At 41.0% G+C, this 22,287-nt stretch overlaps 2 protein-coding genes across 2 annotated transcripts; one reads left to right on the top strand and one right to left on the bottom strand.

The window, feature by feature from the left end:
* Positions 1-5,066: 5,066 nt before the first annotated feature.
* Positions 5,067-8,201, bottom strand: LOC136947823 (transmembrane protein 179-like). Its single transcript, XM_067242033.1, has 4 exons — positions 7,884-8,201; positions 7,115-7,252; positions 6,919-6,997; positions 5,067-6,777 (listed from the first exon to the last, which is right to left on the bottom strand). The coding sequence occupies exons 1-4, from the start codon at positions 8,183-8,185 to the stop codon at positions 6,595-6,597; spliced, it is 702 nt and encodes a 233-aa protein (XP_067098134.1). The 5' UTR covers positions 8,186-8,201; the 3' UTR covers positions 5,067-6,594.
* A 1,945-nt stretch (positions 8,202-10,146) lies between these two features.
* Positions 10,147-12,499, top strand: LOC136947967 (photoreceptor outer segment membrane glycoprotein 2-like). Its single transcript, XM_067242208.1, has 3 exons — positions 10,147-10,727; positions 11,184-11,430; positions 12,254-12,499. Exons 1-3 carry the CDS (start codon positions 10,147-10,149, stop codon positions 12,497-12,499), a joined length of 1,074 nt encoding a protein of 357 aa, XP_067098309.1.
* The last annotated feature ends 9,788 nt before the right edge of the window (positions 12,500-22,287 follow it).

Genomic DNA, 22,287 nt, shown 5'->3' with positions numbered 1-22,287 from the left:
GATTCCAAATGCTGCTTTCTGCCACTGGGCCAGTCTCCTGTTTTTTGTATTTTTCTCCATCAACAAAGGTAAAAGAGGTCTAACAACAGTTTTGATATTATAAACTAGATATACTTTTCAATATAATGTTCATTTCAATACACAGTGTAGTTGGTCAACTTTCTCATGTTTGAAAAAAACAAAAACACATTAAGTAACTAATGTGAATGTTGTGAAAGTGTCTTAATATTGAAAGATGGTAAGACTGTTGACTTTCCCACACTTGAGCACATTCTTCCTCTAAATAATTAACCCATAAAGACGAGGTCAACATTCCACTTAGCAATGTCACATGAATCTGCCTTTCTTGATCACATCTGTGTGACCATAAATCACTCTTTGCTGTGGTTATGCTTCGGGGTGAGAACCACACCTTTGAATGTGCATTTACTGTAAAGGGTGTGGATAGTACCGGTTAACCCTGACAAAGGGGTCTGTTTTGCCAGCATCCAAAACCCTATGACCTACTTAGTAGCACGGAATCTTCCAGATTGTCTTCCAGATCAAAGTGAACCCTCCATGCCAGGAATGATAATAAAACTAGGGGGTTGTAAATCTCAGTCAGTCACTTTGTTTCTTTCTCTTTCTTGGATGATTTACGATTGGTGAATTATTAGCCTGTGTCATCTTAACCCTACATCCCAGGACTCGCTCAGCTAGTGCAGCCATTTGACATAAATAGGACAAGCTCAAATGGTTCCCAAATTAACAGCAGACACTACCAATGCCCAAAAAATGCAAACCCACTTTCCAGGCCTAGTTCTGGGACACTAGACTTTAAATGTAAATAGAACATACTTTTTCTTTTAGGTTGTGCAAGAGCTTCCACGGTAATCACAAGTCATGGAGAACTCCAGTCCTTAACAATTAGGTTGGAAGAAAATGAATAGCCATCATAAACATGGGTTGCACTCAAAGCTGTACTCAGTCTTGATGTCTCAATCTGTCAGAATAAGGGCCATGTTGTCTTCTGTCACCAGAGAGCCTAAAAGTATCTGCCTAGTGTCATGATGTCCATCCTCGTAGCCATTCCCATTTACCACAGAAAAGTTTGAGACAGAAAACATACTTCTAATCTAAGATGTTGCTAGACATTACATTGAGTCAGTCTCATGTTTTCTTTTCATATGACTGTTAACCTCTACTATTAGTAAGACCTCAGACATTCTGAACATCTTATAGTTTAAGAGAATGTGACGTCATTTTGAATGGTGTTTGGGTACAACAAGCATAACGGATCGGGGAGCCAAAGTAGGCACGACAGTGGTCATTTGGAGTAAGGGTCTGAGCGGGTTGACAGGTGTGAGGCAGTCCTCTCCTCACAGGAAGGGCTGAGCATGTCTGAAAACAATGAACTCCTTCAAGGCTATGCACATCTGTGATAGTTAGCTCAGTAGCATATGGTAGTCCATCCATCACAGTGCTGCTGATGAGCGAAATGTACACTGTACTGTGAGTGTGAACGTTTATTACATGTGTTTTATAGACGTTTTTCTATGTAAGCATTCCCTTAGGCCTACATTACTGTGTGGCAAAATGGTGACAACGTTTCCCATGTATCCGCTCTTATATTTGGGTGTGTAGGCTTATGTTGGCACACTAATGATATGATGCATCTTATGGACCATGAAAACATTTCATGTCATTGCCATGATCATTCACCATTCTTCTTTTACTCGGTTTAAGTTCAAACGTTTGGGAAACGTTCTGACCTCTTCCTGATCTACTTAGATATTTGAGATGTTCCGTTATCCCTCCTATACATAAATGTATGAGATAGCTCCATAAGATGGATTTAGTGGGGGCCTTTGTATTCATGAGCGTGGCTACAGTATCTTCAAAAAGTACATTTTACACTATAGACCACCCCATGTGCTGCCTCCAAATATATGCACATTTTTAAACTTGGACGTGTATAAGCTTCCGATCTACATATCTATGATGATTTACTTATGAATACTAAAGAAGAAAGTAGAAAAGAAGATAGAACGTTGTATTGTGTTTGTCTGCAAGGTAAAAAGTGATCAAGCAGGCTACCCCACCTCATACATGAGATTATGTGGCCCTCTTGTGGTCGTCGCTCATTATTTCAGTTTGAAGGAAATTAGTGAAGACTATTTAAACTAGGATGATGTTTATGTTTTGATAGAAAATGGTAATTGTGATTAGCATTGACCTGTTGTGGACCCATTAACCTGTGTATGATTTTGCTTATTTACACATTTACATGTGCCTTAATGGCCATATCAAAACATGGAATATGCATTGAACTGACATGCTTTGGATGTATCCAATCCAAATTATTCTAATTAATAAAAAGCAACTTCCTGTTCTGGTTGGTGCCACATTTAATAGAAAAACACGACCCTGTGTGTCTGACCTTGAAATAACCCTGTCACATAACAAAGCTATTTCAGAGATTGGCACAGAAACTTTACATTGAGATGACATTAACTATCATGTAACTGCATAGCAAGACATATGGCAGAAACATTGTAGGTACATAAGAATGTCTATGTTATTAATGGTATAAGGGTGTCATGTGTATAGCTAAACACAAAAGTGTAAGAAGGCACGGTATGGGGGAGGAGTGTAAGTAGGTGAGTACCTCCTCCATAGCAAGTTTCACGCTAAACCGTGATAAAATAACTATGTAGAAGTTTCTATGTAACTACAATGTTGTTTCTGTAAGTATTGCCACAAAGTTACATAGTAGTTGATGTAAACTTAACATACAAGTGTCTCCCAAAGGTTTATTAATAGCCTCTGAGCATTGACACATTCTAACAGTCATATTCTTGAGTTCATACTTACAGTGTATCTCAATGGTGTTGAACTAGACTATCAAGGGTTACGTAAGCTAGAGTGACAGAGAGAATGTGACGCACGATATTTAACAACAGCCATGAATAGCCATAAATAACAACTTCAAGTTTTCTCAGAAGGACATGTTGCACAGTCAATGTTTATATTGGTTTTAATAATATTTATACACTTATACACTTAGAACAAGCTTTTGCTTCTGGCTATCATCTGTCATTTGTCACTTATGAAAAGCTAGGATGGTGGGATGTTTGTGTGTGAGTGTATGTGTGCGTGTTTGTGCATGTGGGACAGTGTTTGTGTGTGAGTGTACGTGTGCGTGTTTGTGCATGTGGGACAGTGTTTGTGTGTGAGTGTATGTGTGCGTGTTTGTGCATGTGGGACAGTGTTTGTGTGTGAGTGTATGTGTGCGTGTTTGTGCATGTGGGACAGTGTTTGTGTGTGAGTGTATGTGTGCGTGTTTGTGCATGTGGGACAGTGTTTGTGTGTGAGTGTATGTGTGCGTGTTTGTGCATGTGGGACAGTGTTTGTGTGTGAGTGTATGTGTGCGTGTTTGTGCATGTGGGACAGTGTTTGTGTGTGAGTGTATGTGTGCGTGTTTGTGCATGTGGGACAGTGTTTGTGTGTGAGTGTATGTGTGCGTGTTTGTGCATGTGGGACAGTGTTTGTGTGGGCAGTTTGTCCAAGTGCCATAGTTAACCACACTGTCTTTCGTGCAGTACAACTACTACTCTAGGAGTCTGTTTGCATTCACATCTTTGCTTTCTGATTGACATTTTATGGATGTTTGTGTTTCAACATTACTTTCAGGTAAGCTTTCCATGTACAGTAGATAACCATGGCTACCACTGTAAACTCTCAGGATAAGCAACTTGTATTTCCGTAAGATCATTTGTTAACTGTTCTCTTATGTTCTCTCATCTCTCGTATTTATGTTATCAAATAATCATTATATATGAACCTGTTCATAAGACCTGTAAACTTGTGTTTAGTTAAAGTGGAGTGTTATAGTCGAATTGTATCTAACTACAAATAAAATATTATATCTACAGTGTGAAAATTGGACACAGGCCAACCATTTTATATATAGGTATAGGTATTACGCATAAGCAATTGTTTTGATGAAATTCTAAGAGGGTTTGACAAAATGTTCACCGAAATTAAATTGTTGAAAGGATTGTGTGACTTTTGTGTGATCAGTATTGTCATTATTGCTTTATGAAACCCTTCTGAATTTGTTTGAGTGGAATAGCAGTGCTGTTAACCCTAATCCAACCTAACTGGAATTTTTGAATGCCTAACAAAGAACTGAGAAGCAGAAAGAGCAGTAACATGAACACATTGCTCTTCTGCTTCCCCCAAAGAATCCTGGTCAGTGTGTGTCCATGGTTACGGATACAGTGGCTCTGGGACAGCCACCCAGGAATGGAGAGAGTGGCCAACAACTGCACAGCTCTGAAAGCCCCTATTTAGAGGAAGCAAAGACACAGATGGTGAGAAACAACTGTATTTATTGAATAATGTGTTTTTGCCAAGTATAGTTGTATAGATTGTTTGTTGTATAGATTGCTTTATAGGGATACCTCAGTACCTCAAACGTTATGGGTTTCTTTATCTCCCAAAGGTGGAGATCAGTAGGCCAACATTTGAGTTACCACACTCTATACTAAGGAGAAGTTCAAGTCAATGTAGCACAGACCTGGGAACCATGCACACACGAAGGGTCCATTTCCAAGATCCTGAAGTCACTGTGCATGGTAAACAAAATTCCTAAATAGAAAGACATGCTTTTTCACCCAAGATGCAGCATATTCTTTGTTTTTGATTGTGTGTGTGTGTGTTTGTTTGTCTGTGTGTGTGTGTTTGTAACTGAATAAGAATGACACTGCTGAAGGATTGTGACTGCTCATTTCCCTTCTGTTCTCATAGAAGGCTCCACTAGACAACTTAAATACCAAATAAGGTCTTCTAAATTACAAAAAATGTAAAAGCAAATGTAGCACAGCTCTCTGCTGAATTCAAAGTGTGCCAAGTTTGCAATCATTTGAATCATCTTTCGTCATACACAATTGTTTCTAAAACAGAACCCCTTCGTCTCTCTCTCCAGAGTTTTACAGTCCAAGCAGCAGTCCTTTTGTGCCTCTGCTCAGTTTCACAGTCTTCCTACTGTCTGCGCTGGCAGTGTTGTTGTTTATGTACCAGAGGACAGGGCACCTTGGAGTGGACTGGGCGCTGTTATGGAGACTCCCTGGGGGCTTCACCTAAAGCAACTGCATTGCACATAAGGAATGTTGCGTAGAATGTAAACAATGTTTGACATGTGCGGTTAGTTTTAACCTTGAAAGTACTAATTTATAAATTATGTATCTCATTTGAATACAATATATATATATATATATATATATCACTTATGTATCAATGTAAACTATATATCTTTATGAGTGGTCACACCTTAAAAATAGGTTATTGTGCAGATAGGTAGGTCAGAACATTATTGTATTTCGTTTTTATTTTGAAATAAATGGCACACAAACAAAGTTCATGAAACTGTACATTTGTCACGCATAATTTAGAGTACCTATAATTGTATTGTGATCTTAAGTAACATATTCTAATAAAGTTGACAAAGGACCACAGAGCATGAGATATCCTCCAAAGAATGGCTGTTTTATGTTTTACAAGTTCTGTTCAGGAGATTACTTAGTTCATGGTACAGCTTGTGTCTACAGTCCTAAAAACAATACTAACATATGTCACAACATTGTAAATGTATGCATGATGTATTGTAAGAGCAAAACAAACTAAAAGATCAATTTTTCAAGATCTTTTATCTTGTGAAAGAGAATCCAATTCTCAAAGTGCGATTTCAGTAAGGGGATGGTGTTATGACACAATTCATGATACTCGATAATAAAATACTAGAGTATGAGGATAAGGGTTATCTACTGTATCTATGGTTATTAGAGGGCTGCTATCAAATGATTATGTTCCAATTATAATTTATTTTCCTTATTAAAAAATTGCGAGGGCTTTCCTGAAACATATTTGCCCTTTATCACAGTTAAAGGCTAATTAGTAAACGAGAAAAGATGTTCTCAAACAATGCAATTATTATGTTGCAAATTGTTATAAATGTCAAAATAAGCATTATTTTAAAGAGGGAAGTCAAAAAAATACAGAATACTGATAACTGGGCTTCTTGTCTCACGATAAAACATTTCAAATTTGAACAACAACCACTGTCCATTAAAACAAAACAAATAGCTTGAATTGCAATGTGAATTCAACCAGGTGGTGCTCTCAACAGTGCCATTCCTTTATAACAAATACTTGTGTGTTCCTTTGTGCTTGAGTGCATCCCCTGGGGAATTCATAACTCTTTGAAAGCTGAGAAACCGGACTGGACTAGCTTGACGTGCTGCATTAGTTGGGCCGAAATAGCAACGCACCGGAGATAAACAATTGGTCATGATATTAATACATAATACAACACTTAAGCTGACAATGAGCTTGCTACTGCGATAACAATTAAATATGTTATTTTACTTTTGAAAGTAAAGTTATTTTGTGAGATGTGGGACCGTAAATTATCTTTGGGAACTATTTAATTTTATGATGTTGTTTTGTTCTGTATGGAAGAACAGCATGGGAGAGCTTTGTTGTGTAAATGTGTGTATACTCAATGTCTAATAAGAAGATTAGCCTTTCTTCCTGGTCCAAGGTGTATTTATGCTAGATCATTCCACTGCGTTCGTCAGATCCAGAGCCCCTGCGAGGAGACCCCCTGCCAAGCAGCAGCTCCTTCTCATGAACCAGACTGTCCAGGAGGTCCTCTTGACGGTGGTTGTGGTAAACTTTAAGGAAGGCCATAACCGTGATGGCTAACCACGTCAACCAAGCTGACCACAGGCCAAACTAGTAGAAGAAGAGAGTGAGAAATAATATATTTTAGTACGTTCAACACTAAAGAATTTAACTTTTAATGTAAATCTAGACATAGACTAAATACTGTATAAATAACAAAAACTGAAGTACTAGAATGTTGTGCACTGTTACCTGTGCAATGGCAAACTGGTCATAAAAAGATGAGTTATCCACACCAAGTTCCAGATCAGTGTCCTGCAGATCCTCACAGCTACAGACAAATACACAAAGAGTCAACTTGCCACCTGTGTCTCAATAATCCTATTTTATAAAGATTTTTAAACAATCCTTAGAAATATGAAGAATTGGCATTTCTACGATGTCCCACCTGCTTGGCATGGCCCCGTTTTCTGTGACAGCATCACACCAGGAATCGAAGCCGACACTGGTGATGGTGCTGGCCACAAACACTAAGAACACAACCAGCAGACTCAACAGCAAGTTCAGGAAGGCATGGAAGAAGGAACTGAAAAGAGGAATAGAGAACAATTAAGAAATGTTGCAATGAATACATAAACAAGTTTGGACATGGTGTCTCTTACTGCATTGATTCAAATACCAAAGCCAAACAAAGTGGGATCAAACGTTATTGAAGTGTACTTTCACAGTCCAAACATTTTTAAACATGTACACTTTCAGGCCAAACAGTAATTGCCCATTTTTGTCATGGAAGGCAATGGCACTACATTATATTACTGGTTCATAGGGTGTCAGTAAAATCAAGAATGATAGTATAGGTAGAAAAAAACAATGACACATGAAACTGATATGACAATAGGAAACAAACACATGCTTGGAGGATGACAGAGGCATTACAATGAAATGTAATGGTTTAAGATGAAGTCTACAGTTTCGTAAGCACTTCCGATTAGGCTTTCCATTTAACTGTGATGTAGGCGATATTATACACGCCCAGAAAATGAACGTCATAAACAGTGAATTGCATGATAAGCATTACTCAAATAATTAGTCATATGAGGCTGCCCACTGCCAAATGCAGCATGTGTCGTCACCATCTCTCGAGTGGCTTTTTGTACAGAATATGCTTTAAAGATACATATTAAATATGGTGTTTAAAATTGTATCACTTCACCCACTCGTCGTGGCCTTTACAAAGATAGAAAAACGTCCGCCATGCTTGAATAGCAGAGAGAATGAGGGAGAAGATGCCGACGAAAGTAATAAAGCGGCAGGAGGATTCAGATGCCCATTCCTGGATCATGAAGCGTTGTTTTCCGACTGTCATATTTTCGTTCTGCCACATTCCCTCAGTGAACAAAATGCACTTTCCTTGAAAATCATCGCTGTTTTCCGATAGCGGTACAACACAGATAAAACCAAATAAAAAAGCAAGAAAATAAAGTATGCACTGACCGAAAAGAAAATTGTCAAGGGCCATTGCTCCTCTCCTCAGCTGCCATAGGATACTGCGATTGCATTGCGCAGTGCCAGAAATACGAGGCTGAAAACCTTGTGCAACGTAGAGAATGTATTTTATGCAAGGCAGCGTCATGAATTACAGAGAACAGAACCTTTTACAGCTACCTGATTTTAGACATCCGTGATTTGAATGATTCAACATCACTCAAAACAATTGACGGTTAAACTGGTTGGATGCTTTTTCACAATAATAAAAAAAACGTTTTCAACATATTACTTAACTCAAGCTGTTGCGTCCTAATTACTGACGGCATGGCAGGTTAAAGATAAATTAATGAGCCATTTCTCACAATACCAAAGGTTCCAAACAGGTATTCACTAAATTGTTTACTTATTAAAGCCCAACATATAGATGGCAACAAGGGTTAACATTGTTGTCTTAACACTTTCAATACAATGATAAACCTCCAAAGCTTGGAGAAAACCTGTGATTTGGCAACCAAATTAGTGGTTTTGTAATCACCAAATCAAGCATATTCGGTCAAACTTCGGTTTGGAAGACAATCCAGTCCAATGACTCCTTCAACCTCATTGACCCACTGGCAGTAGAAAGCCGCTTGCTATTTTGAGAGGGACCTGGAAAGTACACTCAGTCAAAGGCCATCCAGAGTTTACATCAGCATTTGCTGAAGGCCAACAAGGACTGTTGCCATCTTGCTTTCATTGTTAAAGTAGAAACTCAAGTACTTAAAGAACTGTAGATACTCTAGGTCATGCTGCTAGTGCTATTTCTCAGGGAATGCCCTGTAGAAATATACTTTAAGTGCATAAACAGCAGGGTGCACAATTTTGCAGAGATTACAAATGATCAACAAAAATGTTGTTGATTATTTGATTGATGTGAAGGAAACCTGGCTCGTGCCATTGTATGCATGTTGATTGAACCAGGTGGTTAGAAGCAAGGATTCTTGAGCTTACGGGGTTTACAAATGATAAGGGGATTACGAGTTTACTGGACGATGGTGGGGCAGGGGGGAGGATTGTAAAGAGGAGCCACTCAACCCTTAGCTCCTCCATGTTGACACGGTTCACAATGCTCTTGCCGATACCTTCGCTGAAGATGACTTTTGGAATAAGGGAACATCAAAGTTTTTCATCGGCATTAAGATGTTCTAAGTGCCTTATACTGAACATGTGAAAGCATCACAGGTAAGACTACAGTACAAAGTAGATGAAAGAGCTGTTTGTCTTGTCATCCTTTCTACCACAGCTGCTTTGTCTGGAAACAGGTTTTAAGATCTGACAGATCTTGTACTGAGGAGGATTGAGGAGGATTGCCTCCAATTTCGTTGTACAGTTTACAATGGCAATAAAGATATTCTATTACTGTGTGCAGTACGAAACAGAACTGTATCTTTTGTCAACTGACTTGATCACTGAAAAACATATAGTTAAATAGTGAAATCATGTTGTTTTGTACAAATGAGGAAATTACACATGCTAGCCTAAATATATTATGTAAAGTAGCTAGAAACAGACTTAGAAAATATATAATATCTCAGGATTTGTCAGTCATATATGACCTATTTAAATGATTGTTTGAATGATTAAATTAGCTCTAAATGGCTGCAGTCCTTCAGTGCTGTAAACAGGCCACGTTAATATAATTAAGACTACTAGTGGAAACTGTGATAACCTTGTCCTTGCCTCTCCTTGTTTTTTACAGGGCCATGAACTCCAACATGGTTAAGGACACTACCCAGGAGTACCAAAATACATCAGCTAAGCTGCTTATGAAGTCTTCCAGAAAATAGCCTTTTCTTCTTCCTCTGTCTAACTGTCTATCCTTCGTCCATAACTCTTACCCTTTAAACATTCACCTCCGCCCTAACCTCCTTACCCCTAACCTCACACTGAACTTTCAGAATCACATCTCTGGATGAGAAAGGAAGACACCACAAATAAAAACAACCGGACAAAATGGCCGTCTTAAAGGTGACATTTACCAAGACCAATCGGGGCAAGCTGGCTCAGGTCTTGTGGGTGCTCAACTGGATTTCTGTGGTGACAGGCATTATCCTCTTCAGCCTGGGTCTTTTTCTCAAGATAGAGATTCAAAAGCGTCGGGAATTGATGTCGGACCATGAGATCCGCTCTGTGCCCAACATGCTCATCGCCACAGGCCTGGTGGCCTGCTGCATCAACTTCCTGGGTGGCAAGATCTGCTACGACTGCGTCGACACCAACAAGTTCCTGCGCTGGAAGCTCTTGATGCTTCCGTACATCGTGTGTACCTTCTTCTTCACCTTCTGCATCCTCGTGGGGGCCCTCATGTGCTACACCATGCATAACCAACTGGAGGAGTCGCTGTTTCAGGGGTTGCGCGGTGCCATGCGTTACTACAAAGACACGGATACGCCAGGTCGATGTTACCTCAAGCGCACCGTGGACATGTTGCAAATCCAGTTCCAGTGTTGCGGAAATGTGGGTCACCGCGATTGGTTCCACATCCAGTGGATCAGTAATCGCTACCTGGATATGACCAGCAGTGAAGTCTCTGAGTAAGTGCATTGAACCGACAGCACAGCCTATTTTCTATTGTGATAGCTGCTCATGGTCAAGGGGTCATATCTGCTGTAATATTTAGTCATCTGCTAATGGCAACTATTGTAGAATTGGATCTTAAAATAAAAACTGGGCTGGTCAGCTACTACAGAAATTGTTGCTAACTATTGCCCAAGAGTCCATGCATTTTACTGTACGCAACACGGGATTGCCTGATGTGTGAATTCGAAGGCCACATGAGAGGCTTACTGGATGAGGGCTACGCGGCCATAGACCCAGAGAATTCCTTTCAAGGTAGTAGGCCAGTGTGTTTCCAATTCCACCCAACATCTTTGCTCATCCCTCAGAGGGATGTCAGGCCTTCTATAACACCCCGTGGCTGTACATACCAGGACACGTATATATCAAACCTTAACCACCCGTCGTCGTCTCTCCACCTCCCTCCGCTCCAGCCGTTTCAGGAGCAACGTGGAGGGGAAGTACCTCATGGACGCGGTCCCTTTCAGCTGCTGCAACACCTACTCTCCGAGACCCTGTATACAGCAGCAGGTCACCAACAACTCAGCCCACTATAACTACGACTACCAGACTGAGGATCGCAACCTGTGGAAGAGAGGCTGCCACCAGGCCCTGCTCGACCACTACACCAATATCATGCAGTCCATCGGCTGTACCGTGCTCATCATCTGGCTGTTCGAGGTGGGGTTTCTTCTCCCTTAAATGCATCGCTTAGACGATGTTATGGAATCTGATGCTGATTTCTTTATTATTGTTGTCGTGTGATCCTATGATGTTTTTGATTTGTATTTATTTAACGTTTAGTTAACCTGGAAAGACACATTGAGGTTTAACCTCTTGTGAAGGATGACCTGGCAAGAAGACAAACAGGGAAATGACAGCCTGTACATAAACTATTACAGAACACTACAAAATACACACAAAAGACAACAAAATGTCGCAAGTTGGAGTCTCAATTTAAGACTAAGAAACTGCAGTTGATCACAAACAGTGATGTCAATCAGGGTCTTGATGCTATCAGATATCACCACTAACTGTAAAGTGGACCTATCTAGCCTAACATACGAGGACAGCAGCGATGGGGAGCAAAGACTGTATTGAGTGTATTGATGTGTGGTAGAATAAAAGTGAGGGCATTAAGAAGGCTAGAGAAGTATGAGATTGTGGTGGCAGGAGGGACTAGGAGGGACAGTGGTTCAGTATTGATCCAAGTATCTTATTGTTTCATCCTTATTATACTCAATTTGACAATAATGATGTCAAATACAGTACATTCTACACTCTAACATGTCTGCTTTCTGTCTAGTCTCCTTGGTCATACTTTATAGAGACTGTGTTGTAGTCATTTGTCACGCATCATTTCAAGTGTTGCAGTCCTACACAAATGGAAATCCCATAATAGTTACAGTATGTGTTTGCCTGTTGAAACGGATGTTAATTCAATGACCATTCAAATGAGCGCGAAATACTATAATAGAGTTTCCTTCCATCTCTTCCCAAACAGCTTTTGGTGTTAACAGGCGTGCGCTACCTCCAGACGGCCATGGAGAACGTTCTACGGCTGGGTGATCTGGACTCTGAGTCGGACGGCTGGCTCCTGGAGAACAGCATCGCTGAGACGGCCCGCTCCAACTTCAACATTATCAAGAACCTCGGCAAGTGCTACCAGGTGGACGATGACCCTAACATCAACGTGCCCAGTGTTGCCCAACAAGAGGTGCCCACTCGTCAGATTCCCGTGGCCAGCTAACATCGCCCAGCACTGTTCGACTGACCGGAATTGAACAAGGAATTGGATTGAATTCATTGACCATTGACCACAGCTATGTCCGATGACAGATGTGTCTGAGGAAGGAAGATATGTCTAAGTAGGCTTACAACTGTGTGTGGACTCAAACAGGATTAGCCTTGGGGGCATGTCAACTCAAACACAGATGAACTGTCAAACTTTAAACAAAAGTAAAGGACCTGCCAGTGCTTGAATATGATTGAATATCTGCCTCTTCTGAAATGATACTGAAAAAGTCAGTCTGAACACATTGTCTTTTTGCAAATTCTGTCCTTGTGCCATACTCAGAAATGGAATTGGACTTTCATTAGGCCTAAGAAGAACTATGGCTATCTAAAATAAGAGACCCACTGCTCAGTTTAGCACATTGACTTGTAGCTGACATGGTTCGTTTGGGACACGTAACACAGTTTGAAGATTGTGGGTTGAAGTTACAATAAGAGGCATTTTAACTCTGCAGACAGAAACAACAACAGCAAATTTGAATTGCCTTCAACTGTTATGTTAATATTCTGCAAAGTTTAGACTTCACATAGTCATAGACTCGAAAGAGCAGTTTTATTCAGCTATTTCAACTATTTATTTCATGGACTGGATCCATTGTCATGAAGTTGGACTGAACATGGATGTGAAATGTCTGTTTCTTTAGACCTTCAATTTAGACAGATCTCCAGTACTGTAGACCAGTTGACATTTTTCTTGTGCCTCTGCCCACACAGGACATAAAAGGGCAGCCTTATTAAAAAAAACACAAGGGTTTTTAAAATGTTGTAGAAAATCGAATATTTTGTTCATTTTAAAGCCTTTGTCACATTTTTACACAAACAATACAAGTAATGTCACAGAGTGCTTTACAGATACAGATCAGCACCTATAACCAACCATCAAATAAGACAAGGAAAAACTTCCTCCGGAAAAAGGGTCCCTTTCCTCCTGAGATGGGTGGTGATGTAAAGAGGGGAATATCAAAGGCAAGAATGTCTAGCACCTCAGTACAGGTATATAAAAAACAGTATTTCCTGCCATATAAAACTATATTGAAAACCAATGTTTTTGTGAAAAACTGATGTGATTCCTATAAGTGATCTCCCTGAATAATGAACAACACAAAGTCGAACACAAAATATTTATTAATGTCATGTTTCATAGACGCTCCGGTCCTGGCTGGAGCTGATGTTCCTCCACTGGGGGGGGAATTCTTCTGAAAGAGAATACGGGGGCAGTCAGCGCACAGCAGCGCGCCCCTGCCAGCCCAGCAAGAGGAGGAGGTTGTGGACGTTGCCTATCTCCGAGTCAAGTAGGCTGGGTTTGATGTACTGCACTGCGTGGGATCAGCACAAATGCATGACCCCTGGCAGGTGGAAAACTAACGGCTGGCTCTGGAACAGCAATGCCTTGCAGTAGTAACAGACGTGGCCCAGTCTAAAGACCACATCGGCCCACGTAACGATGCGCCTGCTCAAGACTAACTGTCTCTCTCTATTTTGCATTCGCCTTACCTTGCCCCTTGTCTCTTTTATATATAAAAAGCCTATGTGCTTTTCTTGGGATGACTTCTCTGGCATTAACTTGTCAAGTAGGAAACAACAACCAGATGGTCCCTGTTTGCCTCTGGTGTGAGACTGCAATGCCCTTGTTGTTGTTTGCCGTCGGCTCCTCAAGCTCTCCATCATGTTGCCCACAGCCCGGCAATGTATTTTCTGTTATATCCAAGTGGCATTCTGCACTAGAAAACATGCCACAAAGAAAGCAGTGGAGTTTTCAGGACTGTATTGTAGTTGGTTTGTTGATTGATGGTGTCCAGATTATGTTTCTAGAGTAAATGACTTTGTGGAGGAAATGGTTTGGGCTTCCACAGCCCACGAGAGCGCCAGCATAATCGAGATGTCAGTCTTTGTCTGGGGATTTTCGGCCTTTCACACCATCATAGACTAAAATTCCGGAATGAGCGGACACCTTGATCTGGGATTCCGCATTCACTTCTAATAGTCTACGCAGTGCCCTTTACAACCCTTTTAACAGTGAAAGGGTTGCTCCTTAACAACTGGTTCAAGGAAGGTCGTCAACTTTGAAAGTTTGCCTGGTGTATGTCTAGACTAGGCCTCTGTCATATATGTGTTCATGGGAAATCAGCACAAACCATAATGACCTCACTCTTGCCGAGTTACATCCATGACTCCATAATCTCCTTTCTAATGAGATTGGTCCACACTTCACATCCAATCTATCGTTGGGCCTTACACCAATTACAAACCTGACGCAGAAGCTCTAGGAGTCAAAGGTGACTTGAAGGCAGCAGTGCCAGAAGGGATAGCGGGGAATAGCGGGGGATAGTGGGGAATCAGGTGGCTGAGCAGTGAGGGAATCGGGCTAGTAATCCGAAGGTTGCCAGTTCGATTCCTGGTCATGCAAACTGACGTTGTGTCCTTGGGCAAGGCACTTCACCCTACTTGCCTCGGGGGAATGTCCCTGCACTTACTGTAAGTCGCTCTGGATAAGAGCGTCTGCTAAATGACTAAAATGTAAAATGTAAAAAAATGGATAGCCTAATGGTCTGTATTGGAGGACTATACTGATGAAGAAAGTGTTTTGTCCATCTCTTCATAAACAGAGTGATTAAGTTCAGTTGAGTTCTGGGTTTTGATAAGTATTATCAATCTGCAGATTGGGAGAGAAAACCAGACCTCTGACATCAAATCACAACTCAACACCAGGCTTAGGACTGATGACAATGATACAACTTTTAAAATATAAAGTATTAATTTGAGACATTAAATAGTGACAAATAGCAAAAGCCTCAGAAAAAATATGGAAATAATTTAAAATAGAAATGCCTTTTAGACAATCAAAATAGTCAGAATAAGTCACTGTGTCTGGTCAAGAATGTAACTGCCCCACTTAATTCCCCAGTTAGTCTGTTAATCTATTTACTATAACATTCTGTAAGAATACACCAATATAATGTTGTCTTGGGATCCCATAACAGTATCATACTGGTCGGGAGAAGGTATATACTAGTCGATATACTTTTTGTTGTGTATCTATTTGCAGTCCTTGTCAGGGTACGTGCAATAGAATGACCAATGCACACTTCCTCATTTCTTGTACTGTGTCGGTTTTAAACGTACACATGAGGTAATTTCCTTTTTGGCTAAGATAGTCAGATATTCTCTAAAAAGGAACAAAAATCATCAAGCTAGGACAAATCCACACAATCTGTCTGAAGAGAGTACAGTTGAGAGCTGACTGTGAAGAGAAGAACCATGGTTGAAGTTAGTCGTGCTGTTTTGGGATTATTTGTGACCATTGGGTTCATCATAGCAGGTGAAACAGTCTATTATTTAGTTTACTTTAAAGTACATCTCTGTAATCTGGATTTTTATTAGTTATTGAATTATAGAGGTAATGAATGTATGTGCAAACAGATGAAGACAATGTTTAAAGTAAAATATATGGAACAGATATTCACATTGAGATATTTCTTATACTCTAAGCATAATCTAGGTAGTAGTACTGTACATTCAATATAGACTTGGGGTTATCAGGATACATGTACACATCATGTTTTTGTATAATATCACATTAAACATAGAAAGTTTGATCATTTTATTATTTATCATCATTTTGATTAATTTACTAAATGTGATACAGTAGTTCTCACCATTCATGAAATGCATTTCTCTCCAGATGGAGGCTTTTCCAATCTTCACCAAAAAGTAGGAGAAAACATCAGTCTGCCGTGTAACAATGTGATTTACAAAAACTGCTCCTCTACTACTTGGAACTTCAATAGGTTTAATAACGGTCTTACCACTGAGGTGGTTTCCCTTGGATCTTAAAAAAAAAAAAATAGACTGAGGCTGGAGTCCAACTGTTCTCTGACTGTTCTTAATGTCACAACTGAGGATGCTGGACGCTACACCTGTCGACAATATCTCACAAAGGATGGGAATCAAACCGGGATTGATGCAGGGGTAGACCTGTCTGTTCAAACCAGTAAGTATGTCAGTTTCAACTATGTGGGGTCATAGAGGAAACAACATGATGAAACCTAACATTGATTTTGAACCCTAACATCTCTTCTCAGTCACAGTGTCCTTGACTCCACCAGTAGGCTGTGACTTGAAATACAGGGCAGACAGCATCCCATTAAATGTCTGACCTTAACATAATTAACAATGTCAGTTCTGATCTCAGTAATATTATGCATGTACCAAGTGAATATCAGGAGTGATTTTAAATAATCATGAATTGTCAATCTTTACACTGCTCTTTATTCTGAGGTCTTCAGAAATCCGTAAGGTGTAGCATCAATTGGTTTAACTCCGACCCCTATAATATGCCACCAAACTATTTTCTGGTCCAACAGATGAAATCACTACCTCTGCATCCACCATTTCCCCAAACATGAAGGGTATGTCACTACCATATAAAACTTTTACCAGGCAGAGTTTGACATGGGTGTTAGAGGGTTCAGAATCAGAATCAGAACCTTCGGATTACTAGCCCGATTCCCTCACCGCTCAGCCACCTGACTCCCAATACAGTCCCTGTATGCCTCAGAATCAGAATCAGAATCAGAAAGGGATTTATTCGCCATGAAAGTTTGCACAGACAAGGAATTTGCTTTGGCAGGAAGGTGCATACAATAAACATATACCTAAAATTTAAATATATGGACTATCTATACTAAGGGTACATAAACTAGCAGTACTAAGTGGGATTAGAATAGAATTAAATATACAATAAAATAAAATACAAGTTGCCGTAAATTACAATATAAAAATACAAATATTACAAAAAATACAAATGTACAAGATACCATTATTGTAATGCAGTGCAAAAATCAGTGTGTTTTAAGCAAGAGTCATTAGAGTCAGTGTGGTCCCTTGGCCTTGTTGAAGAGGCCAACAGCGGAAGGGAAGAAACTGTTTTTGTGGCGTGAGGTATTGGTCCTGATGGACCGCAGCCTTCTGCCGGAGGGGAGTGACTGAAACAGGGAGTGTCCAGGGTGGGAGGAGTCGGCCACAATCTTCCTCGCTCGCCTCAGGGTCCTCGAGGTGTGCAGGTCCTCGAGGGTAGGCAGATTGCAGCCAATCACCTTCTCAGCAGTGCAGATGATACGCTGCAGTCTGCTCTTGTCCTTGGCAGTGGCAGCAGCGTACCAGACGGTGATGGAGGAGGTGAGGATGGACTCAATGATGGCTGAGTAGAAGTGCACCATCATTGTCTTTGGCAGGTTGAACTTCTTCAGCTGCCGAAGGAAGTACATCCTCTGTTGTGCTTTCTTGATGAGGGAGCTGATGTTCAGTTCCCACTTGAGGTCCTGGGAGAGGATATTGCCCAGGAAGCGGAAGGACTCCACAGTGTTGACTGGGGAGTCACACAGGGTGATGGGGGTGAGTGGGGCTGTGTTCCTCCTGAAGTCCACAACCATCTCCACTGTCTTAAGAGCATTGAGCTCTAAGTTGTTCTGGCTGCACCAGGTCACCAGGTTGGCCGCTTCCCACCTATAATCAGACTTGTCTCCACCAGAGATGAGCCCAATAAGGGTGGTGTCGTCCGCAAACTTCAGGAGTTTGACGGACGGATGACTGGAGGTGCAACTGTTGGTGTACAGGGAGAAGAGCAGAGGAGAAAGGACGCAGCCCTGAGGTGATCCGGTGCTGATGGACCGGGAGTCAGAGACTTGTGTTCCCAGCTTAACGCACTGCTTCCTGTCAGACAGGAAGTCTGTGATCCACCTGCAGGTGGAATCAGGCACATTCAGCTGGGAGAGCTTGTCCTGAAGCAGGGCGGGGATGATGGTATTGAAGGCAGAGCTGAAGTCCACAAACAGGATCCTGGCATAGGATGCTGGGGAGTCCGGGTGCTGTAGGGTGAAGTGGAGGGCCATGTTAACTGCATCGTCCACAGACCTGTTGGCTCTGTAGGCAAACTGCAGGGGGTCCAGTAGAGGGTCAGTGATGGATTTAAGGTGTGCCAGCACCAGGCACTCGAAAGACTTCATTACCACAGAGGTCAGGGCGACGGGTCTGTAGTCATTATGTCCTGTTGGCCTTGGCTTTTTGGGCACAGGGATGATGGTGGAGGACTTGAGACAGGCTGGCACATGGCATGTCTCAAGGGAGGTGTTAAAGATGTAGGTAAACACCGGAGACAGCTGGTCAGCGCAGTGCTTGAGGGTGGCTGGAGAGACAGAGTCCGGCCCAGCTGCTTTGCGGGGATTCTGCCTCTTGAAAAGTCTGTTAATTTCACCCTCCTGAATGGAGAGAGTCGTCACTGTAGAGGGGGGGGGAGGTGGGAGGCCTCCTGGGTGGGAAGGGGTAGTTCAGGACTGTCCAATTGTCTTTCAAATCTGCAGTAGAACTCATTCAGGTCGTTGGCCAGGCGGGAGTCGTTAGTGGCCAACGATGTTGTGATTTGAAATACAGGGCTGACAGTAAAGGTGTTTATCACAAGCATAGTGACTATTAATCTTTATAGTTCATACCATTAGGAATGTGAGTTGTGATCCAAATAATACATACAACATGCAATATTGTTATTAAGTTAACATCAATGGTCATTACAATAAAACCTAAAACGTAATAAAATCGTAATAAAAAACTTTTATTATGATTAGTGCACAGTAAGCCATAATATTGAACCAGTCTCAGCTACTCCTTTGTTAAATCAGTGACGTACACTGTTTGGATTGTATGTATGTGATCCTGGTTTGTAACATCATACAGGTCTCACAACACCCCTCTCCACCACCTCAACACCGTTTACTGTGGGTGCAGCAGTGGGTGCAGCAGTGGGTGCAGCAGTGGATGGAGCAGGAGGGGGGAGCAGTGGGTGCAGCATTGTGTGGAGTCATTGGTGCAGTCCTGCTCTGCCTCCTGGCTGTCATCATCATAGTTCACAAGAAGAGAGCCAGTAAGTTACCCTCATTGTTGTTCATAGAATGTATGGAAAGTATGATTTTGGGAAGCCACATACATGTCTATTTTGAGCAGGTATTGATATTTAATGTTTTCTGTTTTCAGAGAAGGAAAAGACAAACTATGACACTCTTGTGAGTATAAATATCTTAATTGATCACATTCAACAAACATGAACAGAGAACTGAAATTCTGTTTACTTGTTTCAAATTTGCATAGGCTCTGACTACAGACATTGTTAGTAACACCACAGGGAATCAGCAAACCCTTCCTACTAATGAGTACAAGGTGAGAAAGAGATACCAGTTATTTCATGTTAACTCCAAACATCCCTCAGTGTGTGCACAGCAAAAACCTATATTTAACTGATCAGAGTCAAATCATTGAATCCACCGAGTCACTTAGAAACACCCTGTTTGTGCTGAATTCTTCTGGTAAAACTACTCCCCTAGGATGGATGTGACAATAGCAACAGCTATGCCAACATCAACGACCACAGCCAAAACTAGAATGCTCCAAAACTAGATGTAAGTACAGATAGAGTACTACAGTATTGAAACAGTGTGTAAAGGCATCTTTCTTAGGTTGTTGAGTTGTGTTGTGTTCACAGACTCAGCAGGAGGACATGGTGACATTATGCCTCAGTCAATCTCTCCTCATCTAATAGAAACTAGAGAGCCATCGAGCGACACTGGTGACCACAGAGATCTCTATCAACCAGGGTCGGACTGGCCATCGGGAGAGTCGGGATATTTCCAGAACGGACGGTCAAACGGCCGCGGCATAATCCATATACAGATTCAGAGAAGAGTTTGAGCGCCTCTCGTTTCCTCAATTTGCTTCTGCTAATCTGTTTTTCCATCGATTGAAGCATTGACCACTATGACACAAACAAAAGTATGTTACTATAATTTGTAATATTTCTTGTTATTAACTTTTATGCAAGCATCCTACTGGCTGCCCTCTGGAGCTAACTGAAAATGCATCTCTGTACTGTTATAGACACATTTTAACTCATTTGTATTCCAAATAAATGGTCTTCCATTTAGTTTTTTATTCATTAATGACGTTGATCATTTCTGTGTCCAATCGCCAGTAACGTCCATTGCAAATGTTTAATTTAAACTCTGATGAAGACAGTGTTTTGTCCGTCTCTTCATAAACTGGGTGACTAAGTTCAGTTGAGTTCTGGATTTTAATAAGTATTATCAATCTGCAGATTGGGAGAGAAAACCAGACCTCTGACAATAAAATGACAACACGACACCAGGCTTAGGTCTCAATCATGTCTCTCTCAGCTCTGAAAGCCTGAGGACCATCTTTTAAAGGACACAAGAATGTAAACATAGATTGTGACAGTCAGGCAGTAATGACGTTACAACAGTCTCAGAGAAAAGAGATTCACAGCTCCCAACACATGACAACTCTCACACTAGAGAGTTCATAGTTGGAGCTCTCCTTGTAGTCATGACAAGGAACATTTAGCCAGTACTTTCTCCTGACCCCGAACATCTATTAACCCTGACACATAGACACAATATACTCTTATTAATAGCAAGCTTACATGAGAACGTACTAACTAGTATCCAATGACTAGTTCTATTGATTAGTGAATAATGTAAGCACACAGGAAATCCCAATTTCTTCCACAACTCTAAACTATAACCTTCATGTGATAGACCACCTAGAACAGGATTAGAACTGGCTATTTACATCAATACAGTAACGTGTTCAAGACTGAAAACCGTTCCCTGTACATTTTGACTCTGGTTAGAGAGTGTAGACAGATAATATTCTGCAGAGTACATGCAGTATGACATGGCTTTTTGGAGTTTCAAAAACCATAATTCAAATTTTTCAGACGAGGTCAAGCAGTTTCATGTGCAAGATTCCCCTATATGGAGAAAAACAGTTGTGTGTTTTTTTGCACAAGTTAACAAATGATATACTGTGGTATGACATACTTCCTATTTCAGTGGCATTTAGTATGCATTGAAACAAGTCATCATCTTTCTTTAACACGTCCGCCCATATCTCCCAACATCGTTGTGAGAAAGAAAAGATGCGAACACAAATAAAGAGGAAGAAGTTATTTTTAAATAATTTAGTATCTGCACAATAAACCTGCTGGCATTTCAGAGTTGTAGCCATGGCTAAAACTTTGTTCACGAGAGTTGGTCGTTAAGTGAGATGACCCAAAGACCCTCATTTAAATCCCGGAAAAGACAAGGAATAGAGAAATTGATGAAACCAGATACCCTTCTGAAATCCTCCTAAAACTAGTTTTTACGTATGTGTGGTTTTATTGAACCTACCAGCAATGTGCTTTACATTGAGTGTGGCTGGCTGAGCCTCCGCTTGTACTCTTGAGAACTGAGATGCAGTTCATCATTTAAACAAGAGATGAAGCCACATATTGTTCTAGCCATCAGCAACAATATGTGTGAATGAACTGTGAGTCACATTGAACTGTTATATTGTAAGCAGAGAAATTCTAAGCACGAAAACTGTCAGATTTAAAGTAGTTGTCATTCCCTCCCAGTAGAATCAGTTGACCACCCACCAGTATTTTGACATTTTAAGTTCACAGTTAAGCTTTTTTACACCTGTTTGGATTGTAAGTATGTGATCCTGGTTTGTAACATCATACAGGTCTCACAACACCCCTCTCCACCACTTCAACACCTCCGTTTTCTGTGTGTGGAGCAGTGGGTGGAGCTATTAGTGCAGTCCTGCTCTGCATCCTGGCTGTCATCATCATAATTCACAAGAAGAGAGGAAGTAAGTTTGGGACCTCCTTCTCGGCGCCCTGGATTGGAGTGC

This window comes from Osmerus mordax, chromosome 8 (genome assembly GCF_038355195.1).
Source record: "Osmerus mordax isolate fOsmMor3 chromosome 8, fOsmMor3.pri, whole genome shotgun sequence".
Lineage (NCBI taxonomy): Eukaryota > Metazoa > Chordata > Actinopteri > Osmeriformes > Osmeridae > Osmerus > Osmerus mordax.
This window is presented reverse-complemented; position numbering and strand designations above follow the sequence as displayed.

What these genes read in the sequence shown, in the direction of transcription:
- LOC136947823 (XM_067242033.1), bottom strand. Translation starts at nt 8,185, where the DNA reads ATGGCCCTTGACAATTTTCTTTTCGGTCAGTGCATACTTTATTTTCTT. An exon ending in AACGGGGCCATGCCAAGCAG is followed by an intron (nt 6,998 to 7,114) that starts GTGGGACATCGT and finishes ATTTGTCTGTAG; the next exon opens with CTGTGAGGATCTGCAGGACA. An exon ending in ACCAGTTTGCCATTGCACAG is followed by an intron (nt 6,778 to 6,918) that starts GTAACAGTGCAC and finishes TTCTTCTACTAG; the next exon opens with TTTGGCCTGTGGTCAGCTTG.
- LOC136947967 (XM_067242208.1), top strand. Translation starts at nt 10,147, where the DNA reads ATGGCCGTCTTAAAGGTGACATTTACCAAGACCAATCGGGGCAAGCTG. An exon ending in ACCAGCAGTGAAGTCTCTGA is followed by an intron (nt 10,728 to 11,183) that starts GTAAGTGCATTG and finishes CCTCCGCTCCAG; the next exon opens with CCGTTTCAGGAGCAACGTGG. An exon ending in TCATCATCTGGCTGTTCGAG is followed by an intron (nt 11,431 to 12,253) that starts GTGGGGTTTCTT and finishes CTTCCCAAACAG; the next exon opens with CTTTTGGTGTTAACAGGCGT.